Source organism: Phascolarctos cinereus, unplaced genomic scaffold (genome assembly GCF_003287225.1).
Source record: "Phascolarctos cinereus isolate Bilbo 61053 unplaced genomic scaffold, phaCin_HiC Scaffold_726;HRSCAF=1367, whole genome shotgun sequence".
NCBI classification, from domain to species: Eukaryota; Metazoa; Chordata; class Mammalia; order Diprotodontia; family Phascolarctidae; genus Phascolarctos; species Phascolarctos cinereus.
In genome coordinates, this window is record NW_027556098.1 from 262755286 (window position 1) to 262779178 (window position 23893).

The 23893-nt window shown below is 36.5% G+C and overlaps 1 protein-coding gene across 1 annotated transcript in view; it reads right to left on the bottom strand.

The window, feature by feature from the left end:
• Nucleotides 1–23893, bottom strand: part of PARP4 (poly(ADP-ribose) polymerase family member 4) — a 99655-nt gene that overhangs the window by 38690 nt on the left and 37072 nt on the right. The window contains 8 exon segments of the mRNA XM_020968809.2: nt 214–409; nt 2409–2546; nt 3031–3109; nt 3653–3699; nt 4414–4578; nt 7943–8029; nt 8282–8413; nt 20756–20880. Of these exon segments, the coding sequence (XP_020824468.1) occupies nt 214–409; nt 2409–2546; nt 3031–3109; nt 3653–3699; nt 4414–4578; nt 7943–8029; nt 8282–8413; nt 20756–20880 (969 nt within the window).

Consider the following 23893-nt stretch of genomic DNA (forward strand, 5'->3'; position numbering starts at 1 on the left):
TTATCCTGCTTCCAGTTAAGATCTCTGACAACGAGGAGCCCACAGCCTCTTGAGGTAGCACACTACATTTTCTAACAAATCTAATACTTGGGCAATTTTCCCTTGTGAATTTTCTTGTCAAGGTAATTTACGTCCTTCCTTTTTATTCTTTTGCCTTTTCAGTTTAATTTTAGAAAGTCATACTGTCAGAGCCTAAAATAACAGAAAACTTACTTGTGCCAAACTTGATAATGTTTACTTTTTGCCCCTCATGGACAAGAGACAGGGCATGTAAGGCAATTTGCTTTGCTTGCAGTAATTCTGTGCCCTCCATAGAATTGGAGCAATCCAGACAAATAATAACTTCACTAGTATGGGCCTTTTCAGGTAGGACAGTACTGAAATCTGGATGGAACACAAGCATGCAGGCCTAGAAGGAAGAGGGAGACAATGGCTGAAATTAGCAAATGCATCTTACAACTTCAATTGGAAATGAAAAAGTCTTTATTATGAGAGAAATTATTTTACTATTATACTAATAACCAATTATTAAATTGGTATCCAGGCTTTTCTCCTTTATTTTCTCATTTAAGGTCCAGCTCCTCTAAAGTCAGTCTCTGAAGTACATGGCTGATGGATGACATTGCCCTAGTGCTCAAAGAACATGCTCTTCAATCTTGGGCAGGGACCCACCCAACTAGGGCCAACTAGGAGACCTTACTTCTGTTTAGTGTGTAAACAGAATCCAGTCAGGCAGACTTCTTACCCTGGGAGGAAATGGGGCTCTCTCCTTGTACCCCTCCGTTAAAGTTAGGGTGACCCAGCTCATGAAGGAGAAAACCAACTAGAGTGTACTGGGTGGAGATGGATTCCCCTGTCCAGATTGCTGGAGGCAGTGAGTTTCATAATCAACTCATGTTCTCAGCAAGAGGAGCTGAAGACTCCTAGCTTACATCCTCATTAAATGTCTACCAATAAGAGTTAATTTTCACTTGTCAGGAGCATTCCCTTTTACAAAGATATTTAAGGTATTCAGTGTTTCCAGGGTTTTGACCATCAATTTATTGATTGCCAGCTAGCCTAATTAATAAATTGATTATTAATTATCCAGAAATTCTGTCTCTTGCGTTTTCACTTGTTAAAATTATGACTTTCAGTTGATCTTCCATTTAAAAAATGAAAATAATTTTTATTTTGCTACTTGAGGTATTGAGTCCATAAAATTTAATTTTAAAGGACTGACAGAATTCTAGTTTTAAGTTCCAAAATGAAGAAGGCAAAATTAAGTTGAGCAACATAAAAAGGAACAGAATTACACAATAAAAATAGCAGTGAAGTGGCCAAAGCCAGGAAAACAATTTATGCAATAACAATGTGACAAAGTCATTATTTCTCATATTTAATAACTAATTATTGATCAGGACCAACGTTTTTCCTCTTTTCTACTTCCTTATCCAGAAACCAACCAGTTTGAGAAATCTTTCTTAAAGATTTACTCAGGCCAAGATCTATAAAGACAGTAAAAGAAATTCTAAGTTTGGGCTAATGGGTGTACACCTACTCATTCTGTTTGCTCAGACAGGTCTGGGAAAATGTGGATACTCTCTTTTGTCAGACAAGTGATAAGGAAATTGATAAGTCAAGATTTGGGTGACACAGGTCCCATGCCCCAAGACTCTAATTTTAATATAACCTATCTCCCATTATAATATTATTTCTCTTGTTGGCCATCAGAGTTGATTTTCACCTTCAGGAGCACTCCTTTTTCAAAAGATTTTATAAATACCAAGGTTCAAGTTTCAGGGGACAATGAAAAATTTTTTGTTAACTGCTTTCTAGACAGTCAATAAAACCGATTTTAATTTATTCAGAAATTTGGTCTCTCAGAACTTTTTAATCATCACAACAACATTGTAAAGAAAAAGAACTTGAGAAAATTAAGAGTTCTAGGCAATGTAATGACCAACCATGATTCCAGAGGCCTGATGAAGCATGGTACCTTCCTTCTGAAAAAGAGGCAATGAACTCAAGGTACAGAATAACACATACAATTTCTGGATATGGCCAATTTGGAAATTTGTTTTCTTTAACTATGCATATTTGGTGGTGTTTTCTCCCCAGTGGAGGAGAGTGAGAGGCAGAAAATAGATCTTTAAGCCAAAAAAAATTAAAACCAAAACCAAAGTAAAATAATTGAGGGCATAGATAGATTGATGGATATAATGGAATATTACTGTACTGCAAGAAATGATGAAAAAGAATTCAGAGAAAAACTGGAAAGATTTGTATTTTATGCATCTATAATAGCGCCAAGTGATGATAGATTCAAATGAAACTGGAATAAATTTGGTCATTTTTTTCTTCTGAAATGTTTTTTAAACAGTTGCATTGGTTGATAACCATTTTTTTCCAAATAAGAAGGGATTTACCTCACTTTCCTTGTCTGGGTGCTTTTCAACCCACATTCTTGGGAGGTAAGCCTCTCCAATATGGATCTGGAGAGAGAAGCCTTCGCTGTCTAAGGAACTGTTATCCAAAGTGCTGATTACAGCTTTGCAGTCTGTTTTCTACACAACAAAAGAAAAAAAAATACTTGATTTAATTGAATATTGTCCATTTTTGCCAGTCATTGTAGCATAACATCATTTTCAAAGCCGAGTTTAAAGGTGAGTTAAAAAATAAATTACAAAATTATGCGTTTCTGATCACTTGAAAGATATGAATTCTTAGGGTAAAACATTCATTTCAGCTACATTCGAGTATATCATGAAATTCAAAATTTGTATCTATCAACAAAGCCAAATCAAAATAGAAAATAACACTTCTAATTAAGTCATTAGGCAAGAAGACTGCCTTCTAATATGCCTTTCCTTGAATTATCTAATCTGGTTCAAAATATACCTGACAGTCACATTTTAAAAAATCTTTTAAATCTTACAATTTCTAAAATCTTACAAATGAGTCTCACTGATGGCAACACTGATAACACATTTTTACAAATAAGAAATGATTTTAAATATAGATAATAAGATTTTTAAAAGACTTACATACCTTTACTTTGAGTTTATGTGTATCACTGGTAATTAACTCAATTACATGTGGCATCTCAATCGATATATTTAAAGAGAATCTATCAAATATCAAGAAAAAAGGGTTGAAATTTAATATTCAGAGAGACATTACTTTCCTTCACATAACCTACAAGTGGTTCTTCAGATTTTATATGCTAGCTACTAGTGCTCCTCAAATTACCTTGTATTTCTTTTGAATATACTTATATACTCAGTTATCTCTTCTATTGAATGTAAGCTCTTTAAGGGAGGGATTATTTCATTTTTGTCTTTGTATCACCTAAAGGCACAGTGTGAATTTGCATAGGCTATCTCCCAAACCCAGATTACATAGCCTTTTCATTACTCCCTCAGAAGCCTTATCACCTAAATTGCCACCTCCTTTGCAGGATATTATCTGATTCCCTCCATCCGAAAGTATTCTGTCTCCCTTAAAATTTTGCTACAACACTTTGGAGTTCTTCTTTGCTCCTATGACACTCTGCCTTGTATTGAATACTTAGGTGCATACACTGCAGTTCAAATGGAATTTTAAAATATGAAATTAATGTCCACTAAATTCAGGCACTGAAATATTAAGGCCTTATATTTTAGGTACTTACCGTTGCTGCATTCCTACTTCCTTAATACAAACTTTCTCCACTGTATCCTGTGAAAAATAAGAATATCATCATGTATCCATAAAGTTTCAGAGTGGGTCTAATACAACAACTGAGATATAAGGAAAATGCTAGGTCATTGTATATACTCACATCAAGTAAACTGCTGGCAACATAAACAATGCTGCTAGTTTGCAACTTTGTACATCTGCAGATGTTTCCATGGTTTGCAAATGTCATGCATTTTCCCCTCGTGTAATAAGAGTCACTTTCAATTCAACTAATTATTGAGTAATATACTCAGAAAAGTTAATGAAATAACAACTAACAGCTAACATTTATGTAGTGCTTACTATGTGCTAAGCACTTTACAGTTACCTCATTTGATCCTCACACAACTCTGGAAGCTAGGTGTTATTATTATCCCCATTTTACAGATAAAGAAACTGAGCTAAACAGGTTAAGTGACTTGCCCAGGGTCACAAAGCTACTAAGTATCTTAGTGGGGATTTGAAATCGGGCCTTCCTGACTACAGGCTGATGCTCCCTCTGCTGTGCTAGTAGAGCTGCTGTTGATTGCTATACTATTCAAAAGAGGGCGACTGAAAATAATATTTTTCTCATTGACATGTATACTAAATTCTGTTATCTTTAGGAAACATTACCTATTTATAACAGTGGCATTAGATTCCTTTTGATAACTAATTTAAAAACTATAACTCCAAAGAAAATATCATTTAAAATGTAATGTTAAATACACAAACCTGCAAATTTTCGTATAAAGCTTTATCCTGTTGCCACGGTGCTACAGTAGCAGGCATGAAGAAGTTAGCATATCCATGATGAAAACTGAGCTCAGTGACATAAGTAATTTTGATAAGAACTTTGGCCTGTGGTGGTAAGTTTCCAATGCTCACAGTAAAGACATCCTGAAATGGAAACATTATTTACTTTACAAAGCTGAGACCTGTCTAGTCCAAGTTCACCATTTAATATCCTATATTAATAACCAATTCAAATAAAGACAATATACCTAGCCTTCTGGAAAACTTTTCCTAGGAAAATGGAGATAGGGTTTAAGCTTATTTTGAAGATTCACAATTTTGCTGAGGTTGGCACTCCTTCCACCAATTCAGACTTTGATCCTTCTATGCCTTAGTAGATGAATTATTATAGCCAAAAAAATTAATCACCTGCCAATGTAGTGTTAAGCCTTTATGAATTTAGATAGGCTGGTTTTTAGATAACACACAGATTATCCATTCTTAGGCCCCTACAAGAAGTCTTTTGGGGGGGGCATTTAGGCAATGGGATTAAGTGAATTGCCCAGGGTCACACAGCTAGTAAGTGTTATGTGTCTGACCCTGGATTTGAACTCAGGTCCTCCTGAATCCAGGGCCGGTGCTCTATCCACTGCGCCACCTAGCTGCCCCAAGAAGTCTTTCCAGCTTGGTAGGACCTGCCAAAATTTCTAGTCTACCAAATGTCTGTATTAATCATTATGGTTTTTTTAATCTGGATCAAGATCTTGCTCTGACTCTGGGTGAATCCACTTACTGTTATCTTTTTTTTAATGGAGACAAGGAAATATTAATTCAAAAAGGATAACTTGGTCAACATCTGAGAAACATCTTTCTCCTTCCTCCATACCTGTTGATTTTTCAGAGGTCCTACACAAACTTCAAATAGATAATAGACCTACCACTACACCCTACTTCTTGAACTCAGAGGACTGACTGCCTTCTGGGAGAAACTGATAATCTCACATTGAAAAATATATTTCCCTGGAAAATCACAGGCTTTCAGGTTAAAATTTAATTCTACAGAATAAAAAGTCTAGTACCAAAGATAACTCAAGAAGGCTATTAAAATAGTACTGCTTCCTCATATACAAAATTATTTTCCCTTATATTAAGGCATTTAAAAATTAAAGTGATATCTTTTGATATCACTAGTCCCTCCTCTAGTTAGCTCAATCCAAAGACTGCAAAAATGATGGGGCTGAACAACATGATCTCAAAGCTTCCTTTAAACTTTAGAAGTCTATGATTCTAAAGAAGTGAGTAGAACATCTTACCTAGAGAAGGGTTTGAAATATAATCCCTCCATGAATCTAATTTTATTTATTTATCTATTTATTTATTCATTTTTTAAAGGTCCTGAATCTCTGAAGCAAAGGCTAATTGACTACTTATTGGGTTTATGGTGAGGAAACTCCTGCTTGTTGTTTGAGTTGGACTAAATGGTATCAGAGATTCTTTCTAATTCTTGAGATTCTTTTATTCTCTTTAAGGCTATTCAGGATGAGGAACAGTGAAACACAATTAATTACTTGTTATTATAATCCATTTTATATTGCTAGGTCTGTGAACAGTTTGATTTATCTCTTATGAAGGAATTTATTTAAAATCATTCTCATATTCTTTAGTACTCCACAGTTCCCTTTTCTTCTCAAGGAAGCAAAGAAGTCAGCTGGTATCAGGATCATTTTCAATGAGGTCTTCAGAATGGAAGCCACCATATCTCTGCTGAGTTAGCCCACTCTCTAATGGACAAAGTTACAAATTTATAGTCATAATAAAGACTCATTATAATTCCAGTGGCCTTTGACAAGCCCAACATGAAGAGGAAAACTGTACTGCATCCGATCAATTCAAAGTACTCTGTTTTACTCTTATGAAGAAATTTTCTGGGACAGTTAAGAAGCATCCCCTGATCCACTTTGTACATCTTTCTAAGGACGAACAGGAAGTTCTCTTGGGTAATCTTCAGATATATCAAAACAAAATTAGGGGCAGCTAGGTGGTGCAGTGGACAGAGCACCGGCCCCGAAGTTAGGAGGACCTGAGTTCAAATCTGGCCTCAGACCAAACACTTGACACTAGCTGTGTGACCCTGGGCAAGTCACTTAACCCCAACTGCCTAAAAAGAATTTTTTAAAAAATTCACCATTAGGACCTAGATCTTAATTACAATTTTCTGCTACTGAGAATCTTGTTTATTATTCTTCAGACCCAAAGTTTCCATTCAACCAATTGGACAATCGTGTTCTATCTGTGAAGCCTGATGTAAATATATGCTTGCTACCCAACAACACTAATCTTCCTGATTTTTTGGGTAAAATCTACCTCCCCCAAATTGTATTGTAGTTGAGGTCTCTGCTCCTCACGTCAAAATTCATTAAATTTCATTCTTTGTAGCCATAGACTACAATTATTTTGTTCTTCTAGTTACCTTGTCTTCTGAGTCTTCCTCTTTAAAAAGTATGGACTCTTTAGCCCAGAAATTTTACCCCCTACAAAGAACTGGACTTATTTCCCTGTGGATCTGCATCCAATACATACTGTCAATGTTAGGGGATTCATATGATCTCAATTTCCAAAGGGAAGGTTGTTTTGCATATTTTGCCTCTGTAAGTGTTTTGATCACATCTCAGAATGATTAAATACCCAAGAATATGGCAGTTTTGGAAAGCAAATATAAAGATTATTATCTTCTAACAATCTTGTCTGGCTTTATCATTATCAGTTTACTAAAGGCTTTTGGTCCAGACCACTGACTTCACTAGACAATTTAGACAAATAGGAAACTCATCTGTCAACTATTATCTTCATGGCTCACCTGAGGGCATTGAGAGGTGAATTCCATTTTCCATGGGCTCACAGAAGTACCATGTGTCAGAAGCAGCCCCTGAACCCAGGTCTTCCTGACTATAAGGCCAGCCCCCTTTCCACTATTCACTACCTTTCAGAAACTTGACTCTTAGAAAATTACTTCCTCCACACCCAGATTTTCTGTTTGTCTTTCATCCATCCATCTTACCACAAAGTAACATCGGTAGGAATAAGGGTAGAGTAGTAGTCATTCTGATTTCAATCAACATTAGAGTCTTAGTCATTAAGTTACATGGTCCATATAACAAACATATCTCTCTTATTTTTAGTTGGCTTTTCAATAACACCATTTTGATACCATCTTATAACTCCCATCACATCCTTTTGGAAGTTGATGGGGTTTAAATCCAAAATAACATTAAATCATGTAATATAAGAAGAAATTTGCTGTTCTCAGAGACTACATTTTGTAACTAGCGCAGAGCTGCTGATGACATGACAAAGGGCATGCTGAATTCTTAGGCAAGGTTTCTCTCTGACAACTGAAAATAGAGTTTTTTGTTCTAAACATTTTCAATATTTAATTTCAATTTTTACTTTACAGTAGGTATTATGTTTTAAAGAATTTAAAGCTTTTTTCCATTTCAGAGGAACATGACACATTAATAGCATGCCATACAGGACTATCCTGATCCACCAAGTAAGCTCCGTGGCCTTGACTGACAGCCTTCCTGTACTCCTGATGAGCTTCTTCCTTCTCCCTGACCTGCAAAAGAGCATTTTAAAATGTCATGACATAGATGGTGACTTCATTGTTTCATACAGTAGAGCTAATTATTTACACTCAAATCCTAGAAATGTTCATTTCAGAAATGAAAAAAGATTCTGAAATGAATGTAAACCTGAAAAGTAGCCAATGTGCCAAATCACCTCTCAGAAACCCATTCTACCAGATAAATAAAAGAGGGTGTGTCTGCAGAGAGAGCAGAACGAGGGTAATTCATTCATTCCTCTTTACCTCTCCTATTATATGCTTGCCATTGATGAAAGCTTCAAATCCACACACAGCTGCTTTGGCATCCAAGGGAAAGACATACTTTGTTTCAATAGGCAGATGACTCTTATTGGTATATGTTTGGAAAACAATGATCTGGAAACAGAACAAGATCCACTTTGTTAATGAAATGTTTCCAAAAACTATTTTTGCAAAAAGTGGCCAACACAAACTGCATATTTTGGGTTTAGACAGCATGTGTTAGCTCTGCTATGTGCCTTAGTTTTCTCATGGGCCCTACAGACTGAGGGCCGAGATGTGTAATGCAGATCCTGAATCACACATAAACGTGCAGTCTGCTCTAACTGTAAGCAGTTGGTGCTTACCTGACAGGGGCATGTCTTATCCCCACAGAGTTAATACAACGATAATAACAACTTTGATAGAACTTTACAATTTATTTTTTAAAAAGCACGATAGTGGGGAAAAGTATTTTATATAAATGAGAAGATCCTTAAAAATGCTTGAACTCAGAGTAAATGTAAAACCAACAAAGATCCAGAGAATAGGTAATAAATCATACCTTCATGAGAGAGAAGTGGTAGACTACTAGGTCATTGTCAAATATAGTTACTGAATCAAATATGTCTGCTTAACATTTTGTTTCATTTTTGAGTCTGGGTCAGTCCATCTTGCCCAGGCTGCAAGTGCAGTGGCCTCTGATAGTCCTGACGCCACTTCTGGTCAACAGGGATGCTTCACCTTGTTCTCTTTCTGACTTGAGTTAGTTCTACCCTCTTATGGCAGGTTGGTGCTCTCCTTATCACCACCATATTGGTGATGGACTTAGTACAGATACATGATTGACTTTAATTCTATTACAACTAAGAACTCCTGAACTCAAGTGATTCACTGGCCTCAGGATCCTCAGTAGCAGGATTATAGGTGTGCACCAACAATGCTTAGTTTAATTGATTTTCTTTGTCACAAGGCAGGGTTAAATATAGAGGGGGTTGGGGGGTTGGTTAGAAATGACCAGTGAAGACTAAAGACGTTAACAAAACTCTTTTTTTTTTTTTAAAGAAAAAGTATTGTAAAAGAAAGCCAGAATTCTAGGCTTAGCCCTGCCACTTGCTAGAATTGGTGTGAACTGCTGAAGTCAATTCACATATCTGAGGATCAGTTTCCTCATATATAATACAATAGGGTTACACTAGATGAGCTTTAAGGATCCATCTAACTTGAAATCCTTTCATCCTATATATACTTTATATCCATTTTATACTTTATATAGCATATGTACATCCTAAATCCTATATATACTTTCATCATAATTTGAAGGGTCTACTTACTACTAATGATGAACCTATAATTGCTACCTATTTCTCAAGGCAGTTTTTAAGATTTAAGTCATAGAAATATATATATATATATATATATATATATATATGTGCGTGCGTGTGTGTGTGTGTGTGTGTGTGTGTGTGTATGTATGTATGTATGTATTTTTAAGCAGGGAAACTCCAAGCATTAAGATTGTAATTACCTAAGTGTACATATCATATATATTTATATGCATTGAATATATGACAAATGATAAAGAGGAAAATTTATATTGTTTTACAGTTAAAATATCTCCATTAAGGGGAAGTAAAGCATTAAAATATAATTATTAGTCATAACAAAAAAAGGATAACACAAGTAAGCTTTAAAATAAACAAGGGAGGAATTATAATAAAATTCTTATTTCTTATCAATATTGCTCATAATGTAGTTACTGTAGAAACATACGATAATTTTTTTTTACTGGATCTGTGATTTCACTGGGGAGACTCCAAAGGAGGAGTGCTAGCCTGGTGAAGCTTATAGTGGCTTGGGGGAGGAAGCCTTCCTCACAGTTCCGGGACAGAAAGGAGTACTTGTGGTCATTAATAGACCAGAGCCTAGGCCAGGAAAGGAGTAAACACCTTGCCTGTTATCATACCACCTTGAAAGAACTGAAAATTTACAGGTCCTTACAAGTATCTCTGAAAACAGCTGTATAGACTCCTGAAGCTTGGGACAGTACATTCTCTACATTGGAAGCAGACTCTTACCTTAACAAACAGTTTAGAACTCAAGTAATTGGCTGGGATCATGAGCAAACAGCACAAAAACAGTCAGACTACATTATCTTACTTTGGTGACAAAGAAGATCAAAATATACAACCAGAAGAAGACAACAAAGTCAAAGCTCCTACATCGAAAGCCTCCAAGAAAAAATGAATCAGTCCCAGGCCTTGGAAGAGCTCAAGAGGGATTTTGAGAAGCAAGTAAAAGAAGTAGAGGAAAAACTGGGAAGAGAAATAAGAGTGACGCAAGAAACTCATGAAAAACAAGTCAACAGCTTGTTGGAGACCCCAAAAAATACTAAAGAGAATAACACCTTAAAAAGTAGCCTAACCCAAATGGCAAAAGAGGTCCAAAAATCCAATGAGGGAAAAAATGTCCTAAAAAGCAAAACTGGCCAAATGGAAAAGGAAGTCCAAAAGATTACTAAAGAAAATACTTCTTTAAAAATTAGAATAGAGCAATTGGAAGACAGTGACTTAATGAGAAATCAAGACACTGTAAAACAAATCCCAAAGAATGAAAAAAATAGAAGACAATGTGAAATATCTCATTGGAAAAACAACTGACCTAGAAAATAGATACAGGAGAGAGAATTTAAAAATTATTGGACTATCTGAAAGTCGTGGTCAAAAAAAGAGCCTAGACATCATCCTTCAAGAAATTATCAAGGAAAAGTGCCCTGATATTTTAGAACCAGAGGGCAAAACAGAAACTGAAAGAATCCACAGATCTCCTCCTGAAAGAGATCCCCAAAGGAAAACTCCTAGGAATATTGTAGACAAATTCCAGAGTTCCCAGGTCAAGGAGATAATATTACAAGCTGCCAGAAAGAAACAATTCAAGTATTGTGGAAACACAATCAGGATAACATAGGATTTAGCAGCTTCTACATTAAAGGACCACAGGGCATGGAATATAGTATTCCGGAGGGTAAAGGAGATAGGATTACAACCAAGAATCACCTACCCAGCAAAACTGAATATAATCCTTCAGGGGAAAAAATGGTCATTCAGTGAAATAGAGGACTTTCAAGCATTCTTGATGAAAAGACCAGAGCTGAATAGAAAATTTGACTTTCAAACACAAGACTCAAGTGGAACATGAAGAGATAAACAGAAAAAGAGAAATCATAAGAGACTTATTAAAGTTGAACTGTTTACATTCCTGCATGGAAAGATGATATTTATAACTCATTAGAACTTTGTCAGTATTAGGGTAGTTGGAGAGGGAAAAATTATATGTATGGATAGATAGATAGATAGATAGATAGATAGACAGATAGATAGATAGATAGGTTAGATAGAGGGCACAGGGTGAGTTGAAGATTAAGGGGTCATATCTGGAGAACAAAATTAAGGGATGAGAGAGGATTATACTAGGAGAAGAAAGGGAGAGGTAGAATGGGGTAAATTATTTCACAAAAAAACACAGAAAAGAAAAGGCTCTTATAGTAGAGGGAAAACAAGGGAAGGTGAGAGGGAATGAGAGAATCTTATTCTCATAGGATTTGGCTTAAGGAGGGAATAACATACACATTCAATTGGGTATGGAAATCTCTCTTACCCTACAGGAAAATAGGGGGAGAAGGGGACAAGACAGCAGGGGGGTTATAGAGAGGAGGGCAGAATGGGAAAGTGGGTAATCAGAAGCAAATACTTCTGAGGAGGGACAGGGTCAAAAGAAAGAATAGAATAAATGGGAGGGCAGGATAGGATTAAGGGAAATAGAGTTAGTTTTTCACCATATGTCTACTAAGGAAGCGTTTTGCATAACTGCACATGTACAACCTATATTGAGTTGCTTGCCTTTTCAATGAGGGTGGGTGGGGAGGGAGGAAGGGAGAAAATTTGGAACTCAAAGTGTTAAAAACACATGTTTTTAAAAAATGTTTTCACATGCAACTGGGAAATAAGAAATACAGGAAATGGGGTATAGAAGTCTATCCTGCCCTACAGGAAAATAGAAGGGGAAGGGGATAAGAGAAAGGTGGGTGGAGAGATAGAAGAGAGGGCAGACTAGGGGAAGGAGTATTCAGAATGCATGCCATCTTGGGGTGGGGGGAGGGGGGAGATGGGGTGAAAATTTGGAACTCAAAATCTTGTGGAAGTAAATGTTGAAAACTAAAAATAAATAAATTTATATATAAAAAAAGAAAAAAACTATTTGGGATACATATCTAGTAGTGGTATTGCTGCATCAAAGGGTACACACAGTTTTGGTTGCACCATGGGCATAGTTCCAAATTGCTCTCCAAAATAGTTGGATCAGTTCACAACTCTACCAACAGTGTATTAGTGTCCCAATTCTCCCCTCCAACATTTATCATTTTCCTTTTCTGTCATATTGGCCAATCTGATAGGTGGTACCTCAGAGTTGTTTTAATTTACATTTCTCTAATAAATAGTGATTTAGAGCATTTTTTCATATGACTATAGATAGCTTTGTTTTCTTCATCTGAAAACTTCCTGTTCATATTCTTTGAGAAAAGGAAGTTTTGAAAAGAAGAAATATAAAGTATCAGCAACCATATTAAAGAGTGCTCTAAATCTCTAACAATAAGAGAACTGCACATTAAAACAACTCTGAAGTTCTCTACTTCATACGCATCTGATGGAGGAAGATGACAAGAGATAAGAGTAACAAATACTGGAGAGGCTGTGGGAAGACAGCCACACTAATGCACTGTAGGAGGAAATTTATCCAACCATTCTGGAGAAGCACTTGGAATTTTATAAAAAAAAAGTCATTAAATGTGTCCTCTAACTCAGTGATAACACTAAGTGTTGTTATGTAGTCGTTTTCAGTCATGTCTCACTCTTTATGGCCCCTTTTGGATTTTTCTTGGCAAAGATACTAGAGTGTTTTGCCCTTTCCTTCGCTAGCTCATTTTACAGATGAAGAAACTGAGGCAAACAGTGCTAAATGACTTGCCCAGGGTGACACAGCTAGTAAGGTCTGAGGCCGCATTTGAACTCAGGTCTTCCAGACTCCTGGCCCAGAATTCTATCTGTTATGCCACCTAGCTGCCCTGATACCACTAATATGCATATATAAAACAAAGAAATTAAATATGGGGTGAAAGAGCCACATGCACAAAAATATTTATAGAAGAATTTTCTGAAGTAGCAAAGAAGTGGAAGCAGAGACTGTCTTTTCCCTTTCTCTATATCTCTAGCACTTAGCATAGTGCCTGGCACATAGCAGGTGCTTAATATTTATTGACTGACTTACTGAAAGTATATGCCCATTGATTTGGAAATGGATGAACAAATTGTGGCACATGAATGTAATAGAATATAACTGTGCTGTATGCTACAATGAGTATTAAGAATTTAGAGAAACTTGGGAATACTTGTATGAATTGATACAAAGTGAACTAAAATCAGAGCTAGAACAATTTACCCAATGACCACAATAAGGTCAAGTAAAACAATATTGAAGACTTCAAAACTCTGATCATTGCAGGGACCTTTTAGTGCTCCAGAGGACTTATGGTAAAATATATTTCCTGCCTTTTGGCAGAGAAGTGATGAACTACAAGTCTGGAAAAGGGATATATTTCAAGACTTGGCCAACATGTTGATTTGTTTTGCTTGACCATACTTATCTATTACAAGAAAGGGTTCATTTAGCAAATGAGGGAGTCATTGGGGTGTGACAAGGATGGCTGAAAAAAAAGAAAGGGACATTTGTAAAAACTTTTTTTTAAGCAATCAGGGCAAAAAACCTTTTTTAAGAAAAGAAAGACTCACGGGGAAATGGGGGAAAAAAAACCATACCAGCTATAATTTATGATGAAAAGCATCACAGGACTCACTTGAGATAAGAAAACATGACCCTGATTTTCCAAAAGAGAAAAAATCTGGAGGCTCCAAACAAAGACAAACTGTTTCACTATCTAGTCCACAGTTAGCCCTACTAAGAATAGCTGCAGTTAGCCCTACTTTCAGTAAATCTACATTTGGAGCACTCATGGTTGCTTTTCCTGATATTTACTCTCATACTGCACTCACACAAAAAAGGACTTACCCTTGACCTATATTTGATGGATCTGCTTTGCCAACCAACCACTCACAACTGGGTTTAAGGTAATTGTCCTGATTTATGTACTTCTTATACATGTGTCTTCATGCTACAGTATCCCTGATTAAAAGGTCAAAAGGTCAGGAACTACAGCTGTGTGGTCCTCTTAATTTGTCATTTGATGATTTTTTTTAATAATGGTAGAAAAAGGTACTTTTGCTAGGACAGAAACTGTATCAATCCAATGACATAGCAAGGCTGCTTAAAAAGGAGTTTGGCATCTCAGCGCTTTTCATTTCAGAATAAGACTCATAACCTTGGCAGAGGCCATGAAATTAACAAGATATAAATACTGATCTCATTCCAAGAAGAAATATCTCTAGCTCACAGTAAAAATGTACTGGGAAAGCACAAAGTCACATTACTATAGAGCTTCTGTTTGTAGGTCAAGGGTAGTCTATGGGCTGGAAGCCCAGCCACAAATTCAACTAAAAGGTTTTTTGTTTTGTTTTAAAGTATGAGTAATTTTCTCTGTTGAAGTCCCTTTTCCAATGCCTCATTTATGACACGGAGGTGACCCTGGGCTCTTGAAGGCAATAACAGCAGAGCACAAATACCAGCAGGTCCTTCCATGGTGGAAAAACTTTGAGTCTAGCAACAGTCTAGATGTTTGACACCTGAGGTCAAGTCTAGGTAAGTTTAGAAAGACACATTACTAGGTTGGTTACTAGGCAACAAATTTTTCAGCATAACACCTCTCAAAAGATCACATATTAAGTTATAGAGGGGCGGTAATCTGTATCAATAGTGGGAATACCTACAACAAAAACATAGTTACCTGAAATATTGAAATATGAGTAATTTAGGGGCAAATTTCCCCACAGTGGTCTCATCATATGAAATTTAAGTAACTACCTCTCTGATGATAACTGATCATCAACTAGATAATGTAAAATGGTGTGAATGTCATGACCTGTTAGTTCCCTGCTTCTTGACTACACAAAATAACCCCCCCAAACCCTCCCCTCACATACTTTGAATATGTGTTAGAATGTAACAGTAATTTAAGTAGATATAATATACTTAGGTTTCAATAAAGCACTTAAAAAGTATCTTACGTGACCCTTATGGATAATATGGAAAAATGAGGGCTGGATGACAGTACTGTTAGATTCAGAAACGGCTCAGTAATTGAACTAAAATTCTAGTCATTAATAGGTTGATGTCAACCTGGAGGGAGGCCTCTAGGATATCATGATCCAGTGAAGCTCAATATTTCTGCCAATGACTTGGATGAAGCAATAGAAGGCATATTTATCATATTTGTAGGTGTCACAAAGCTAGTAGGGGTAGCTAACATGGTGGATGACAAGATTCAAAAAGCTCCTTAGATGCTAGAATGACAGGCCAAAACAAACAAATAAAATTCAGTAAGTATAAATGTGAAGACCTACATCTTTATTTCTTTTCTAGTTACATGTTAAAACAATTTTTACATTTTTTTTAAACTTTGAGTTCCAAATTCTCTCTCCCTTTCCTCTCCCCATCTCATTGAGAAGGCAAGCAATCTGATATAGGTTATACAGATGCAGTCATGAAAAACATTTCCATGTTAGTTATGTTGTGAAAGAAAACAGACCAAAACAAAACAAACCCCAAGAATAATAAAGAAAGTAAAAAAAAAGTATGCTTCAATCTGCATTCAGATTCCATTAGTTCTTTCTCTGGAGGTAGATACCATTTTTCATCCGAAGTCCTTCGGAATTGTCTTATATCATTGTATTGCTGAGAATAGCTAAGTCATTCATAGTTTATCATTGTACAGTAGTATTGTTATTGTGTACAACGCTCTCCTGGTTCTGTTCACTTTACTTTCCATCGGTTCATGTAAATCTTTCCAGGTTTTTCTGAAAGCATCCTGCTAGCAATTTCTTATAGCACAATAGTATTCCATCACAATCATATACCACAACTTGTTCAGCCATTCCCCAATTGATGGGCATCCCCTCAACTTCCAGTTCTTTGCTACCACAAAAACAGCTACTATAAATATTTTTGTACATATTGCATATATTTTGTACATATTATGTACATTCCTCTTTCCTTTTTAAAAATCTCTCTGGGATATGGACCTCGTAGTGGTATTGCTGGGTCAAAGGACACACACATTTTGATTGACCTTTGGGCATGGTTCCAAATTGTGCTCCAGAATGGTTGGATCAGTTCACAACTCCACCAACAGTGCATTAGTGTCCCAATTTTCCCATATCCCTCCAATATTTGTCATTTTCTTTTTCTCTTATATTAGTCAATCTGAGAGGTGTGAGGTCAGAGTTTTTTAAACCTCCATTTCTCTAATCAATAACAATTGAGAGCATTTTTCATATGACCATAAAGAGTTTTGATTTCTTTATTTGAAAACTGCCTATTCATATCCTTTGACCATATATATCAATTGGGGAATGGCTCTTATTTTTATAAATTTGACTCAGTTCTCTCTATATATATTTGAGAAATGAGGCCTTTATCAGAGAAACTTGCTGTAAAATTTTTTCTCCCATTCTTCTACTTTCCTTCTAATCTTGGCTACACTGGTTTTGTTTGTGCAAAACCTTTTTAATTTAATGCAATCAAAATTATTCATTTTATACCCTCTAATGCTCTTTATCTCTTGTTTGGTTATAAATTGCCCATAGATCTGACAGGTAAACTACTCCATGCCACACTTTACGTCTAAGTCATATAATCCACTCTGCTATCCATTTCCATTTTATGGGTAAGATCATCCCATTCACATTCACAGTTATTATCACTGTGTATTTTCCTTCATCCTAGCCCCCCCACCCCATTTATCCTTCTCTCTCTTTCCTCTCACTCTGTCCATCCTCAAAAATGTTTTGCTTCTGACCACTGCCTCTCCCAATCTGCCCTCCCTTCTATCAGCCCCTCACCTGCCATTTCCTTGAAGGTAAAATAGATTTCTAAACCCAAGTGAATGTGTATGTTATTCTCTCTCTGAGCCAATTCCAATTACAGTCAGGTTCAAGCATTGCTCACCCACCCCCATCTTCCCTGCCACCCTAAAAGCTCTTTCATACCTCTTATGTCACCTCTCCCTTCCCCCTTCTCCTAATGCATCCCTCTTCCTCACTCCTTAATTTTATTTTTTGGGATATCATCCCATCATATTCAACTCACAGCCATGCCCTCTGTCTATATATATATTCCTTCTAATTGCCCTAATAATGATAAAGTTCTTAGGAATTACAAGTACCATTTTCATATTCAGGGAAGTAAACAGTTTAACCTTATTGAATCTCTATGATTCCTCTTTCATGTTTTAACTTTTTATGTTTCTATTGAATTTTGTATTTGAAAGTCAAATTTTCTATTCAGCTCCTATCTTTTCATCAGGATTGCTTTAAAGTTCTCTATTTTATTAAATATCCATTTTTTCCCCTGAAGGATTCTACTCAGTTTTGCAATGTGGGTGATTCTTGGTTATAATCTTAGCTCCTCTGTCCTCTCAAATATCATAATGCAAGTGCTCTGCTCCATTAACGTAGAAGCTGCTAAATCTTGTGCTATCCTGATTGCATCTCCAGTATATTTGAACTGTTTCTTTCCGGCTGCCTGCAATATCTTCTCCTTGATCTGGGAGCTCTGGACTTTGGATATAACATTCCTCGAGTTTTCATTTTAGGATCTCTTTCAGGAGGTGATAGGTAGATTTCTTTTAATTTCTATTTTACCCTCTGTTTCTAGAATATGAGGGCAATTTTCCTTGATAATTTCTTGAAAGATGATATCTAGGCTCTTTTTTTGATTATGGCTTTCAGATGGTCCAATAATTCTTAAATTATCTCTCCTTAATCTTTTTTCTAAGTAATTTGCTTTTCCAATGAAATATTTCACATTTTCTTTTTTCTCATTCTTTTGATTTTATTTCATTGTTTGTTGATGTCTCATAGAGTCGTTAGTTTCCACGTGCCCAATTCTAATCTTAAAGGACTTATTTTCTTTAGTGAGCTTTTGAATTTCCTTTTCCACTTGGCCAATTCTACTTTAAAGTAGTTCTTCTCTTCAGTGAATTTTTGTACATTTTTTCCATTTGGCCTATTCTGTTTTTTAAGGTGTCATTTTTTTCAGCATTTTTTTGTACCTCCTTTACCAAGCTATTGACTTTTTTTCACGATTTTCTTGCATCATTCTCATTTCTTTCTCCCAATTTTTCCTCTATCTCTTTTATTTGATTTTTTAAATCCTTCTTGATTTCTTCCAGGAATTCTTATGAGCCTGAGACAAAGTCACCTTTTTTTGGGGGGGAGGGGAGCTTTGCATGTAGCTGTTTTGACATTGCTGTCCTTCTGAGATTATGTTTTGATCTCTGTCACTATTTCAGGTTCTTGTTTGTTTATTTGCTCATTTTCCTGACTATTTCTTGACTTTTAATTTAATGTTGAAGTTGAGATCTTATCCCAGGGTGGAGGGCGCACTGTCCCAACCTTCAGATTTTATGTGTTGCTGTTTTCAGATCTAGTTCTGGAGGGTCTGTAAGTTTTTGGTTCTTCCAAGGTGGTATGATCTAAGGAGACATGTGCTCACTGCTCTCCTGGCCTATACTCTGGTGTGTGAGCAAGCACTCTTTTCTGCCCTGCAACTGTGTCCTGACTCGTTCTAGTGCTCCTCCCTGGCCTGGCACTGTGACCTGGAACTGTGTATGGGCAATGCAACAGAGTTCTAAGTGCCAGGAAGAAATCCCTGCAATCTGCTTCTGACCAGCTGTCCACCCTTTACCGTCTGTGGGCTAAGAGCACTGATTCAGTTGTCTCCAAGGTCTGCTGTTGGCTTGTAGGGGAGTGGCCTGCACTGGCATGGCCTGTTTTGAATTGTATTCCACTCTCACCCTGCTGAGACAGACCTTTTCTGCTAGCTAACCTTCTAAGTTGTCTTGGGCTGGAAAATGGTTCCACCTTGTCCTTTTGTTGATTCTAACATTTCGGAATTGATTTTGAGGCATTATTTTAATGTTGTTTGGAGGGTAATTTGCAAGAGCTCAGGTGGCTTCCTGCTTTTAGTCTGCCATCTTGGCTCCACCCCAACCAACATCTTTATTCAAAAGAATGGTCTTCACAATTACAGAACTATGTAGGCAGGAGTAGATAACATTCATGTGAAAAGAGGTGGTTGTTGTTGTTCAGTTGTTTCAGTTGTGTCAGATTCTTTGTGACCCCTTTTGAGGTTTTCTTGCCAAAGATAGTAGAGGGGTTTGCCATTTCCTTCTCTGGTTCATTTTGCAGATGAGGAAACTGAGGTAAACAGGATTAAGTGACTTGCCCATGGTCACACAGCTGGTAAGTGCCTGAGGTCAGATTTGAACTCAGGAAGATTAGTCTTCCTGACTCCAGGCCTGGAACACTATCCACTGCATTACTTAGCTGTCCATGAAAAGGATTAGGGAATTTAAACAGACTATAAATTCACTATGATTCAAATGGTTAACATGACAGCAGAAAAAGTTAATGTGATTTTAGGTTATTTTAAGAGAGGCAGAGTATGTAGGTCTAGGCAATAATCCCATTGTACTTCTGCCCTGATCAGACCCCATCTGGAACACTAAGTTCAGTTACAGACACCACATTTTAGGAGGAGGTAGACAAACTGAAGTATGTCTAGCAGAGGGCAAATGGGGTTGTGATAGGATTGAAAAGATCACATCATAGAAGAACTTGTTGAAGGAAATGTGGAAGTTTAGCCTGGAAAAGAGACTTAGGGGCTAACAATACTAATAATAGTTTTCAGGTCTCTGAAGGGTTTTCAAGTAGAAGACATTTAAACTTGTTCTGCTTGGCCCCAGTGGACCAAACCAGAGGTAATGGGTGGAAGCTGCAGAGAGAAAAATTTAGGCTTGATTGAAGAAGAAAGTTCCTAAGATTAGAGCTGCCTGATAGTGAAATGGACTGCCTTGGGAACTAATGGGTTTCCTCTTACTGGAGGTCTTCAAGAAAAAGCTGGATAATCACTTGAAATTGATGGAATAGAGGGATTTCATGGTCAGGGATAGATTAGACTAGATTGCATCTGAGGTCCCCTGTTCTCAGAATCTCTGAGATTCTGTGACTGTGATTGTGCGATCCTAAGTCTCTTATTTTCATAAGGGATTTTTAAATTTATAAGGCAATCAGGCAATTAGTGTCAGGATCCAATGATGTGTAACTATAGAAAGAATAATTTACTTTTGAAAAAGTAAGAATTTCAAAGTGATCACAAAAATGCAATAAAATTCAGAGGATCTAGAATCTTATTGCTGCATTATTTGAGTACAGTTCTTTATTAAATACAGTACAACAATATAAACCATACCTGGGCTATGAAGTCCATTATTCTTCCCTTGATATGAATCTCTTCAAGAGGGATTTGAATCCCAGAGAGATCCTGAAGGCCAGCTTTTATGTTGATGAAAGGGTCAGTATCTGGTAACGCATAATCTAAATAGTAACAATTCAATTGTTAGGTTTTTTTAAAGTGTCTTTGCTTAGTATAATTGTTTAGTTACCTTGCCTATTGATACTTTTACTTAACTTAATACACTTATATTTTATGGCAAATGTAGAAATAGCAATTTATTTCAAATAGCAGAGGATGAAGTTTAAATAAATAAAATTTTTAAACAGCAAAGAGTTGGCAGCATTTGGAGAAAATATTTTTCTTTTTTTTTTTTTCTTTTTGGCTAGGCAATGGGGTTAAGTGACTTGCCCAGGGTCACACAGCTAGTAAGTGTTATGTGTCTGACGCCGCATTTGAACTCAGGTCCTCCTGAATCCAGGGCCAGTGCTCTATCCACTGCACCACCTACCTGCCCCCTAAAAATATTTTTTTCTTTAAAAATTTAAGAACTTTCCCCCCCTTCTCTTCTCTCAATGTTCTTTTCAGCATTTTCTTTTTTTTTTAAATTGAATTCCAAGTGTATTTCTTGAAAAGTTAAATTTATTCTTTAGTATACCACTAGGATTTGTAACACTCACTATTAAATTTAAGAACACTCTTTGGTTGCTTACATATCTGATAACTCACAAGGTATTATATGAGTTCTATGATATAAATATTTCATTTTTTCTTTTTAAAGATATTTTAAAATTTTATTACATGTTTATTTTTAGTACTCTTTTTAAATTTTGAGTTCCAAATTCTCTTCCTTCTTCCCACACCCTCCCCTGCCCACTGAAGAAGAAAGCAAAATGATATCAGTTATGCATGTGAAATCATATAAAACATTTCCATATTAGCCATATTTCAAAAAATAAAAGCAAGAAAAATAGAGAAAATCACACTTCAATTTGCACTCAGAGTCTGTCAATTATCTCTGTCTGGAGTCGCATGGCATTTTTTTCATCATGAATCTTTTGGAATTGTTTTGGATCACTGTACTAATCAGAGTTGCCAAGTCTTTCACACTTGATCATCACAGCAACATCACTGTTACTGTGCACAATGATCTCCTGATTCTTCTCACTTTACTTTGCATTAGTTCATATAGATCTTGCCATCTTTTTCTGACACCACCCCCCTTATCATTTCCCACAGCACAAAAGTACTCCATCACAATTATATGCTACTTATTCAGTCATTTCCCAAATGATGAGCATCCCCTTGATTTCCAATTCTTTGCCACCCCCAAAAGAGCTGACATAAATATTTTTGTACATATAAGTCCTTTTCCTTTTTTTCTTGTCTCATTGAGGTAGAGATCTAGTAGTGATATTTCTGGGTCAAAGGGTATGCACAGTTTTATAGTACTTTGGGCCTAGTTCCAAACTGTTCTCCAGAATGGGTGGACCAGCTCACTACTGTATCAATGGTTCATTAATGTACCTATTTTCCCTCACCTCCTCCATCATTTGTCTTTTCTGATAGGTATGAGGTAATATCTCAGAGTTGTTTTAATATGCTTTTCTCTAATCAATAGTGATTTAGAATTTTTTATATGACTATAGATAGCTTTGATTTCTTCTTCTGAAAACCGTTTATATCCTTTACCATTTATCAATGGGGCAATGGATTTTTTATTTTTATTTTTGAAATTTTGAAATTTTGATTTTGATTTTTAAAATTTGACTCAGTTCTATACTCAGTATATATTTGAGAAATGAGGCTTTTATCAGAGAAACTTGTGGTAATAACATTTTTGGGGGAAGTGGAGCCAAGTTGTCAGAGAAAAAGCAATGACTTGCCTGAGCACTCTCCAAAACCCCTCCAAAAACCATTAAATAATGCCATAAAACAATCCTAGGGCAGCAGAACTCACAAAAGAGTGGGGTGAAATGATTTTCTGGCCAAAGACAACTTAGAAGATCAGGAGGAAAGGTCTGTCACACCTGGGTAAGAATGGAACATAGTTCAGAACGGGCTGTGCCAGCACAGACCCAGCCCAAGCAAAAAGGCCTGAGGCAGGCTTTTGGAGCCACTGAATCTGCAATGGCAGTGGCTGCTTCCAGAGCCCTCAAGCCACAGATAGTAAGGGGCTGGAACAACTGATCAGAAGGTGATTACAGGGGTCTCTCTGCTCGCACTGAGGCAGGACTTTGTTGCTTTGCTCATACTCAGGTCTGGATCACAGCCCTAGATGGCAGTTCCAGGGCAAGGAGGAGCACCAGCTGAACCCAGCTTGTGGCCACAGTGGAGTGGGGACCCTCGTCACAATTCCAAAAGAGTGCTTGTGGTTGCTCACAGACCTGAGCACAGGCTAGAAGAATAGTATACACACCTCTCCTTAGATCTTACCACCTTTGAGGAATGGAAAACTTAAAGGTCCCTAGAAGTATCTCTAAAAACAACTGCACAAAACCTCTGAAGCTTAGGACAATGTGCCCTCTACCCTGGAAGTAGAGTTTTTACTTTAAGAAAGAGTTAAAAGTCAAGAAATAGGCTGCGAAAATGAGCAAACAACAGAAAAGATTCTGACCATAGAAAGTTACTATGGTGACTAGGAAGATCAAAACACACACTCACAAGAAGATAACAAAGTCAAAGCTCCTATATACAAAGTCTCTAAGAAAAATATGAATTGTTCTCAGACCATAGAAGGGCTCAAAAAAGGATTTTGAAAATCAAATAAGAAAGGTAAATGAAAAATTGGGAAGAGAAATAAGAGTGATGCAAGAAAATAATGAAAAACAAGTCAAGAGGTTTGTAAAGGAGGCACAAAAAATACTGAAGAAAATAACATTTAAAAAAACAGACTAGGCCAAATGGTAAAAGAGGTACAAAAAGCCAATGAGGAGAAGAATGCCTTGAAAAGCAGAATTGGCCAAATGGAAAAAGAGGCACAAAAATTCACTGAAGAAAAAAACTCCTTAAAAAGTAGAATTGGACAAATGGAAAAGGAGGTACAAAAGCCCACTGCTCTCAAAATAAAAACTCTTAGGAATATTATAGCAAAATTCTAGAGCTTCCAGGTTAAGGAAAAAATATTACAAGCAGCCAGAAAATAACAATTCAAAT